The sequence below is a fragment of the Lissotriton vulgaris genome, chromosome 9 (assembly GCF_964263255.1).
Source record: "Lissotriton vulgaris chromosome 9, aLisVul1.2, whole genome shotgun sequence".
NCBI lineage: Eukaryota > Metazoa > Chordata > Amphibia > Caudata > Salamandridae > Lissotriton > Lissotriton vulgaris.
Genome location: NC_141697.1, coordinates 614,056,479 through 614,067,393, shown reverse-complemented (window position 1 = coordinate 614,067,393; position 10,915 = coordinate 614,056,479). Strand labels below are relative to the sequence as shown.

Here is a 10,915-nt window from a genome sequence, read left to right as displayed (position 1 = left end):
CAAATAAAAGTTTTAAAGAAGGGTATGACTCCTGTAATGAACAAAATGTGCGGGTGGGAAAAGGCGTTAGCTAGTTCAAATTCAGGTGCACTGAATGAAGTTTTAAAAGTGAGAAATAAATTGGGATGACCTCGATAGCTACCTTAGGAAAACTTTAAATAATATGAGTGGAAGATTGAGGGCAATAGAAGACGTTTTGTCCAAATGCTATAACAAATGTGAGTTTCTATCCGATTCCAATGACACACATAGCGCTTGTAGAGTGAACACCAATCCCAATACCAGTATCCAGCCAAACACCCTTACTCCAAGTGTGCATTCGATAACTGGTAATAGAATCACAGGGTCTTGTCCCAAGCCAATTATCCACGGTGGAACTACAGCTAATCAGGCAGAGGGGCCCAAGGTGATGAAAGAACTTAGAGCTATGTAGGGGCCCGAGCTTGAAAACCAGGCGACATACATAGACTTACCTCCAGTGGCAACCCCTTACACAGTGGTTCTAGCTAATGTCCCTAAGTTGCGACAGGGGATGGTTGAGCCATGTGAAAGTCTGAGAAATAAATTGTTATCTTGACTCGGGACTAGGACTGGTCTAACTGATAGACTCTTTCTAGAGTTCAAAATGGCAAGAAGGGTGAGCTGGATAGGGAGGGGGCGTAAGGACCTGGCTGGTGATTGTGTTATAATACATTTTAAAACCCACAATTGATTCAGTCAGTCTTGAGCAGGGTGGGTAATAGTTCGATTTTAGCAGAACATATTACTATTGTTCCACTAGGATATTTTTATAAACCCAGTTATCTTGACTATGGCGGACAGAGCAGGGTGGTCCCGCTGACAATTCACAATACAAGATATGGCATACCCACTCATAATCGTTTTAATGTACTACCTTGTCTGGAAGAAGTGGATTGACAGAAGGTGACTGTCAAGAATGGAGTTAAATCTAAGTATATGAGTAGTTCATTTAAGAATCCAATTGACTCTTTAATTCCCGACACAAGTAGTAGGAATGAAGTATCAATGATCCGTGAGGTCGAAAATGTAATAGGGGGAATAGATTAATTTGGCCCACATGATAATACAGTACAATGCGATACATCAGACATAGACTTAGCGCAGACTATTTGTAAAGGAAACACCGCAACCATTTATGATGCAAGACTTACTCCCTCCTTACCTATTACTGTGGCTGCGCCAATATTATCTACTTCACTGGAGAACAACCAATTGACATCAAGTAGAGAGGAAAGTCTGATTTCTAATATAGGTGTCATTGGATGTGGCAGATGTCATTTTATGTTTTGGAATGTAGCCGATTTAAAATCTAAAGTGACAAATGGATTGTGGAATTATTCAGCAATTTGAACTTATTAGTCTGCAGGAAACAGGGGCGGTGGAGTCTATCCATATAAATGGTTATAAAACCCTACATGCACCCGCAATAGCCTCTATGCACGGAAGAGCCAAAGGGGGGCTCTGCACCTCTGTCTCGAACCCAATGAAATGAGCTTGAAGAAGTGACGCCCAGTGTGACACGCAGATCTCTGAATTAGTGCCTTACTGGTTATTCTTTATGTTCTCAATCACGTTCTAAACTGTGATGAACCAGCAAAGAAAATGTAGACAAACACCCGACACACAGCAGTTTAATATGACTTGAGTGCAGAAACAATGAAGAATTTTGATTACATTAAATATTACTCATGAGACTTAAAAACATTTTATCAACAGACTCTGCAGCCTTCCGTTATGGTCCAGCTTCCACCTCACGTTAGCTACTTCGAACCTGTTCCTCGCGGCCAGGCACAACAATCTCGAGCATTATTTCTGAAATCAAGTAGCAATTGTCTGCAGAACAAATCCTGCAGAATTCCAATACCAAGATGTTGAAAAGCTATGTTCTCCCAATTCCTATCCTCGTTCCAGCCACCAAGGATTGGAAGTCTGCTGTTTTTAATCCAATGACTCAAGTTGCCAAAGCCGGTAGTAATTCTAAAAGTGTCTGAATACACTTTAGAGACTGGTGCATGCACAGAAGAGGCAAGGATACAATTTGCTTCACTTTTCTGTTAGATTTATAAATTGGAAAGAGAGGCTGAGCAGAATTAGATATCAGCATTAGAAACCTATCTGGAAGGTTTGGAAAAAGAATGAATGTTTTATTTATAAGCATTAGTGCTGTTGCTTGATAGGTAAAATAGAAAAGAACAATAAGAACCATATGTCTAAAGACAGAATCTGTAAAGGCTGGATCATCTTAAAGAAGGAAGGGGGATGTTGGATACAACCGATGCTGGGGCCTTTAGTCTGGATTGGAAATGTCGCTGCTGTACCAGACATTTCAATAATCTTTGAAGAGTGTGACTCGCTTCCCATCATACTCCGATGTTGTCAGGCATTTGAGGAAGAAGTGAGCCAGGTCAGGTTTAGAGATGACTTTTCCACCCCAGGCCTCAATCGAAATACCGTAATCTCCAGTGAAAGGCTTGTCACCTGGATAAAAATATACAAAAACAAAGGTTACAGATTTTTCCAAATTTCCTTTACACTAGTTTTGAAATTCGTTTTTTGCAATTAAATCCAATCTATCTTGGTTTCCTTCTCTCTACCTGCACCCTACAAGCTGCATTTAGATTCTGTGGATTTATAGGAAACCGATTCTACAGGCACTCTAAGGACCACATTTACTAGAAAATGAGGGAGTGAGGCGCTGCAAGCCATCTTGCTACGCTGTACTGCGTCATTAGGATGTGCAGGGATGCATCGTATTTACAGCAATATGATACATCCCTGTGCTGGAGCACAGTTGGCTGCCTAGCGCCAACGCAGGCACCCTTGCACCGTGCCTGCTTGCAGGGATGATTGTTTTTGTGCAAACCAATCATTGATGGTGTTTTCCTCCTTCTTTGAGGACTGCGGAATGCAGCACACATAGAAAGAGCAAATAAAGAGTAGAAATAAAGGTATTTCTCCTTGTTGCCCACTTTAACACCTCCCCTAGCAAGGGTCTGATGCATCCCTAGGTTTACGAAACTGTGTAAATATGGGAATGCGGCACAATCCATGGGTGTTGCATAGCACAAAGCAACACCCATGGAACGCCCCTTTCACGCAGAGTAATGTGTGAAAGCAGCCATAATAAAATGAAAAGCCATGCAGGGTGGCTTTGTGTGGCCTTGTAAATATGGCTCAGCATTACGTGCCACTGGAACATCCAAAAAATGACACTTCAGTGGTGCAGGGGCCTTGTAAATATACCCTTATGTCTACTAATCTACCTATTCTAAAGCAGAATCAGACCCTAATGTGATTTCATAGATGAGGCATGCAGGCTGCATCTGGAAGCCTTAGGGAATGCTATGATATTGCTGCCCATGAGGAACCACTACAATACCAGTATCTCTCCGTCCCTACTGTCTTCTCTTTTGTACCACAATCATTGTCCTATTCAAATTAGCAGCAAAGCTCCTGCCCCAATGTGGTTGGTTTCATTATAGTCTACAGCCATTGGTATACTCTGACAGGCTACTAGATGTCAGTATTACATCTTCACTTGTCTTTTTTTCTCTCTTACGACCAATGTCCCATTATCTAATCCACCTTGTTTCAACTGCAGCGTTTTCAGCAATCTGGCACGTTCAATAAAGCCAAAGGGGGATGGAATTCTATTGGCTGATTCCGAGTTTGTTGGTTTCTAAAAACCCTTCTTTTCAGGGCAAACCCTAAATTCGAAGTGGATTCACCATCTGAATTGCTTCACAATGATTTCCCAATGGAGGAAATTAAGGCGGTGGATTCTGCTACCACTACTCGCACCCAATATACATTCTCGTGCTTTTAATGCCCATACTGTGAAAAACATTTCCTTCTTGAGCCCCCCCCCATCCCTTATGAGGAGAGGAGTGCTAAATTTGCTTTTGTCTAATTAAACACAATTACACAAAATTTACGCAAAGTTGCACAAAATCCAAAACAGGAATTTAGCGTAATATATTAGATGGCACAAGAACGAATATCATGCAAAACAAAAAAAGTACAAAATACACAAGTGTTGTGAACAACAGCCACTCACATTCTGGTAGTTTGTGTTGTGCCGGTGTCCCTTTGGCATAATTATGCGACGTGGCAGTATGGGGAATTTCAATCAAAGAGGGGGGACTGAGGGCGTTTAAAAGGTCCAGCATACGTGCCCTAATGAGAATACAAAACAAATAGGTATGCAGTTCCTAGGGGGGAGAGAAAGATGAGAAGGCGATATCCTAAGGCGGAAGCACACAGGTTATTCACGAGAGGAGGGAAGGGGAAGTCCTTCCTTTCGGACAGGTGGCCTTCACACACCCAGCCCGCTGGGTGTCATGCTTCATCATCGGGCATGCTCCTCGTTGGGTCGACGCTGCAATACCCGACGTGCACCCTATGCATGGGCTCTTTGGCGGAGATGTACAAGTTACTTACCTTCGGTAACAATATATCTGTAAGAAGCATTAGTAGTGATAGATTCCTTACCTTAGAATTCGCCCAGGTGTCAGAATGGATCCGGAAAGTTTTTCGTCAGCACTACCCCTGCGGATCGGTAGGCGTCGTCGTGCGGCTCCGCGTTCGTCATTGGCGCCGGGATGAAGTCGCTGGAGCTACTTAGATGCGCCCATGCGCGCTGACGTCAGTCCTGTACACGACCTTGCGTGCCAGGAACGCATAGCCATGCAAGAAACTGACCACTAGTGCCATGAATACTAAGGCCCTGAAAGGGATGACCTTAACCCTAGAAATCAGTTCGCAGAACGGGGATGATGGGTGGGGTGGTAAGGAATCTATCACTACTAATGTTTCTTACAGATATATCGTTACCGGAGGTAAGTAACTTGTGCATCTGAAAGAAACACGTAGTGAAATATTCCTTAGCTTAGAATAGATTGTGAGAAGTTAGCCTGGCATATGATGTCCACTAGTTCTAGTGGGCACCTTGCACCAGTCTAATCAACCCTTATTGATGGTGGTTGTAAAGTCAACCTTATAGAAAGCTATCCTAGTGGTAGTATGAACCAGCAGTCATCAGGCTAAGACTTCAGTGAGCGAGTTCAGCAAGTTGTTTTACCAATTATAACCCCTTGTTTACCAAATGAAAGGACACAACACAAGGTATATATCAAATATATATGCATTTAATCTAAACACAACCCTTCTGCACTCTTTATGAGGTCAGAGGTAAAAATGCAATACAAGTCACACAATTAATATACAATAAGTTGCACAGTATACTTTATGCCCTCGGGGCCTCACGAACCATATACTAAAATAGTGGAATAAGAACCACGAGAGAGTTAGAAAGCAGGCCTGGGGCCTGTGGAATCGCTGGGGCTACTCTACACAACCAAAGGTTAGGACGGAGGAGGCCCACGGGAGACATGTGCAGTGTCTAAATACCAGCGCGGGTTACCATTGACTTTCTATGGGAAACGTAAAAGTTACAGATATACAATTTAAGGACACTTCCAGATGGACAAGGATGGAACCCTTTTAAACTAGAACACTTCGAGAGTCAAGACCCACGGGAGCACCGGAATACTCGTGTTACCTCACCCAGGGAAGCCGGGTGCCTAGGTGTCTTTTCGTGTCGGGTTTCGCCGTCGTTTTCTATGGAGTGCTGCAGGCGACCAGAGGAAAAGTGTCCGGGTGGATCTAAGGGTGGATCGAAGATCTGAAGAACCTGAAAGCAGAAGGGACAGAGTCTGGGTCACTAACCAGTGACCAGGAAGGAACCAGGCGATGCCGGGTGATTTCAGGTGAAGTAGTCGAAATTGTCTCTTCAGCCACGAGGTCAAGGAGGCATCGACGGTGACCAGGCGCTGGATTTGAGCTGTCCCATGACGGATCTAGTTGATTGCGGTGTCGGTATCCGGATTGGACCAAATAAGCCTTGGCAACCGCAACCCATGCAGGATGTCGAGATTGGCTCTGTTGCAGGCCAGCAAGGTCTGTGGCGCTTCTCCTTTGCAAGGAAGCTGGAGCAAGCCTGGAGCAACCAGGCAAGCAAGTTAAGTTCAAAGAAAAGTCTTCAGGGGGCTTACTAGCCAATGGGCAATAAACCAAGAAGACGCGGCGAGCTCAAAAGCAAAAGCGGGGCCCACGGAACACTCGTGGAGTGTGGGGGCCTGGGCTTCGGTGCAAATGGTGCTCGGGGTTGGGGCTTCAAGCACCCCAAAGCACAACTTCGAGATACCTCTTAGAAAGAGTGCAGCTTGCAAAATGCAGGATGTCCAGGAGTTCCGGTTCCACGTGTGAGTCGGGGTCAGAGATGTCTGGAAGTCCGTGTCCTGTGTCGCAGATTCTTCGGGATCCGGCGGGAGCCTCGAAAAAATGCAGACCGGCAAAGTTGCTGTTGGTGCCTGTTTGAACAGGGTGGTCACTCCTTGACCACAAGGGAGATGTCTTCCGTCTTCCAGTTGAAATGGAATGTCGAAGGTCCAGGATTCTGTATCAAAGTTTCGTCCAGGGTAATCTATAGTCCTAGGGACACAGCTCCTACATTTATACTAAGGATGGGGGCTGGACTACCTGGCTAGGTCCCTCCTATGGGTGGACCTGGGAAGGGGGTGGTTACACTCCTTTCCCTTTGTCCAGTTTCGTGCCTATGCTGGGGCTGTGTGCCCCAGCAACCGGTTTGAACTGAGCTATGCATGGAGGACCTTGTGTGCCCCAGGCAGTGTCTGGAAAGCATTCACTGAATGCAGCCCTCCCTGCCCAAACACACTAAAAGTCTGTCTAGGGAGGTGCCAGCACCTCCCTGGATAGGAAACCTATTGTCCAGGCCTCCCCTGCCGGAGTTTCGTCCAGCAGGAGGAGGTCAGACTAGGGTCTGTGGCAGCAGCATCCATTTTGTGATGCTGAGGCTCTGTTTAACTTTAACCGGGTAAACCAGTAACTACATGTCTTCTCCCTCTAGAAGGGTGGAATGCTACCCCCACTGCCAGGACTGGCGGGAGGGTGGTATTCCAAAGTGTTTAACACCTTACACGACATGTTTTGGTAAAGCCAAATCAAAGTTAGCATTAACCGCGAGGATTATAATGCACTTAAGAGTATATGGTATGGCTATATCATAGAACAGCTATAAGGAGATGGTTCCAAAAGCTGCAGAGGGGCTCAGCTCATGCTAGGGCACCCTCTCACATAAAACCAAGCACTCTGCCTCAAGGATTGTTGAGGCCTACCATAGGAGTGACTTATAGGTGTATATGTGTCTATATGTATAGGTAGATATAGGGATACTATATCTAAGTAAGGGGTGATTACACCACCTTAGCCAGGCTGGGTGAACAGACCTGTGGTGTCCGTTTGGAAGGCAAACCAGTGGTGGCACAATACATGCTGCAGCCCCTGGTAGGCCTAAGGTGCACCTATGCCCTGGGTACCTATGGTACACTATACCGGGGCTCACAAGGGTGACCCAGTAACCAATCTGGTATGTACCTAAAGTGCATGGTTTCAATTTAGAGAGAGAACAGCTGGGCTATGGGTCTGATTGGCAGGCTCACAGCCACACTAAAGTCGAAAAACCAGAGAATCACAGCAAAAAGTGGGGGTAACCATAGGAAGCAGACCCTACTCTCCTACATAGATACCCCAGCAATACCAACCCCGGTGGTGGGTTTGCGAACCAAGGTCAACCCAGAAAGTCCTGGAGAACAGAACGGCCAAAGAAGCCGTCTCTTCGGACTTGGCTGTCCAGGGAGTAGTGCTTGGTAAACGTGTGCAGCGAAGCTCACGTAACATCCTGACAGATGTCTTCCAAGGGAACTCCTCGTCCCAGAGCAGTAGTGGCTGCCGTCGCCCAGGTAGAGTGGACGTGCAACCCCACCGGAGGCTTCTTTTTAGCCAAGGAGTAACAAGCTTTTATGCACAGAACGACCCACCGAGAGATGGTTCGTTTGTGCACAGCCCGGCCTTTCTAGGCGCCCACGTAGCCAACAAAGAGCTGGTCATCCACCCGGAACTGTTGTCTGCGGCTCAGATAGAAAGAGAGGGCACATTTTGGGTCCAGACGGTGGAGTCTCTCTTCCTCTTTAGAAGGATTCGGATGCGGAAAGAAGGTGGGTAAAGTGATGGCCTGCCTGATGTGACAGGCAGTGACAACCTTTGGCAGAAAAGAAGGAATAGTCCTTAGAACAACTTTGACCGGATGGACAGAGAGAAAAGGAGGATTAGAAGAAAGAGTCTGGAGCTCACTGACTCTTCTGGCTGAAGTGATGGCAACCAGGAAAGCAGTCTTTAGAGTGAGAAGACGAAGAGGGCAATTATGAAGTGGCTATAAGGGAGCGCACACCAGTAAGTTAAGAACTAGATTCAAGTCCCACTGAGGCAGCACGAAAGGAACAGGAGGAAACATGTGCGTGATGCCTTTAAGAATCTATTTACAACAGGGCACTTGAAAAGGGAAGGCTGATTTGGGAGCCTTAAAAAGGCAGAAATGGCAGAGATATAGCCTCTGATAGTGTCCAGAGTAGATCCCTGCTAGGCCAGAGAGAAAAAAAAGAAGGACCTCTGAAAGAGGGGCAAATAAGGGGATCCACAGCCTTTGCTGTGCACCATGCCACAAACTTATTCCACCTACAGGAGCATACTGTCTTAGAGGAGGGATGCCTGGCTGCCAAGATAACAATACAGACTTCGGGCGGCAGGCCAAAAGACGTCAACTGTCGCTGCTCAATCTCCACGCAAGGAGGTGGAGGCTGGACAGGTTCGGGTGGAGGACCGTCCCCTGCTGCTGCGACAAAAGATCCTTTCGAAGAGGAAGACAGATCGGGGGATCGATGCTCATACTGAGTTTCTCGGGATACCACACTCTTCGAGCCCAGTCCAGAGCCACAAGAATAACGTGGGCCGGTCGTGCCTGATCTTCTTCAGCACTCTGGGCAGAAGTGGTATAGTCAGAAAGGCATACACAGACCGCAACTCCACTCGTGACGAAAAGCATCGCTGAGCGAGTGCCGCATTGGAAATTCCAACGCGCAGAACTGATGACATTAGGTGTTCTCTTCGGTGGCGAATAGATCGAACGAACGCTCTCCCTTCTGCTGAAAGAGACCCTGCGCCACGTCCGAGTTCAGACGCCATTCGTGATCTATCATGCACCGGCAGCTGAGTTCGTCCGCCCTGACGTTCAGAGAAGCTGGTGTTGAATCACCAGGGACATGCCCTGATGTTCCAGCCAAGCCCATAGGCGCAGAGCCTCTTGGCATAGGGTCAACGACCCCACCACGCCCTGTTTGTTGCAGTACCACTTGGTGGTGGTTTTGTCTGTGAACACCTGCACTACTCTCCCCATGACAGAGGGGAGGAATGCCTTCAGTGCAAGTCTGATCGCCCGAAGCTTCAGCAGGTTGATGTGGCGCCTGGCCTCTGAGCTCCGCCTTTCCCATGTGGCCGCCCCATCCCAGAAGGGACGCGTCCGTCACAACTGTATGTTCCAGTTGGGGAAGGGAGAGGGTCCTGCCATTGACCCAATCGCGATTCGTGAGCCACCACTGCAATTGCTGTGCAGTGCCCTACTAGATCTGGACGTGATCGGACATGTTGCCCTGATGATGTGCTGACTGGAAATTCAGGTCCCACTGCAGAGGCTGCATATGCCATCTGGCATGATCCACAAGCAGGATGCAGGAGGCCGGAGGCCATCAGGCCCAGTAGTCGAAAGGTCATCCTGACCGAAACCCGGGACAAAGGCTGAAAGATCAGAATTAGAGCCTGATGTCCCGGACTTGCTGTTCGGGCGGATAACCCCGAAACCGCGCCGAGTCCAAAACCGCTCCGATGAAAAGGACGTAGTGTGAGGGAATCAGGTGCGACTTCGGCACATTAATGGAGAACCCGAGCAAATGCAGGAGGTCGGCCGTAGTCTGGAGTTGGGAGACAACAGCCTGGGGCGAGCCCGCCTTCAACAGCCAGTTGTCGAGATAGGGGAAGACTGAAACCCCTGATCTGCGCAGATGAGCTGCGACCACCGCCATCACTTTCATGAACACCCGAGGGGCGCTGTAAAGGCCGAAGGGGAGCATTGTGAACTGAAAATGCTTGTGGCCTTCTGTGAATCGCAGGTAGCGCTTGTGGGCAGGCAGGACGGGAATATGAAAATAGGCGTCCTACAAGTCCAACGCCACCATCCAGCCTTGCGGGTCCAGGGCAGACAAGACCTGAGCAAGTGTGAGCATCTTGAACTTCTACTTACGGAGTAAGCGATTGACGTTCCAAAGGTCTAAGATAGGACGCAGGCCCTTGTCCTTCTTGGGAATGAGAAAGTAATGGGAATAACAACCACGACCTACTTCTGGGGTCGGAACGCGCTCAATGGCCCCCTTGGTCAAGAGGGCCACAACTTCCTGATGGAGACGTGCCAAGTGATCCCCTGACATGCGGTGGCACTGAAGTGGCAAGGCTGGAGGGGTTGTCTCGAAGGGGAGGGAGTAGCCCCTTTGGACAATTTGCAGCACCCACTTGTACGAAGTGATGTTGCGCCAGTGGTGGAGATGATGGCATATGCGTCCACCCACTGGCGTCTGCTGGACCTGAAAGGTCGTACTAGGAAGACTTGGAAGCGGATGCTGTGGGGGTGGAGGTGGACTGAACCACCCGATGGCCCCCTGAACCGCCTCAACGGTTCCCACGTCCGGGGCCACGCTGAGGTTGTTGCTGTTGTGGCCTGTGGCTCTGCAAACGCTGTGGGGCACCCCTTCCGTGGCCACAAAAGGAGCAAAAAGCAGAAGGCAGAGGAGGCCGAGCTGCCGACAGGCCCAAGGACTTGGCCGTAGCCTGGGAGTCCTTGAAGCGCTCCAACGCACTGTCTGCCTTTTTGCCAAAAAGACGAATGCCATCAAAGGGCATGTCCATCAAGGTGTTCTGGACATCCCCTGAG

General features: G+C 48.1%; 1 protein-coding gene across 1 annotated transcript in view; it reads right to left on the bottom strand.

Moving 5' to 3' along the window:
- Positions 1-1,636: 1,636 nt before the first annotated feature.
- LOC147691956 (flavin reductase (NADPH)-like) overlaps positions 1,637-10,915 on the bottom strand; it is a 148,982-nt gene continuing 139,703 nt past the window's right edge. The window contains exon 5 of the mRNA XM_086938243.1: positions 1,637-2,499. Within this exon, the coding sequence (XP_086794369.1) occupies positions 2,348-2,499 (152 nt within the window). The 3' untranslated portion in view covers positions 1,637-2,347. The remainder of the gene's footprint in view (positions 2,500-10,915) is intronic.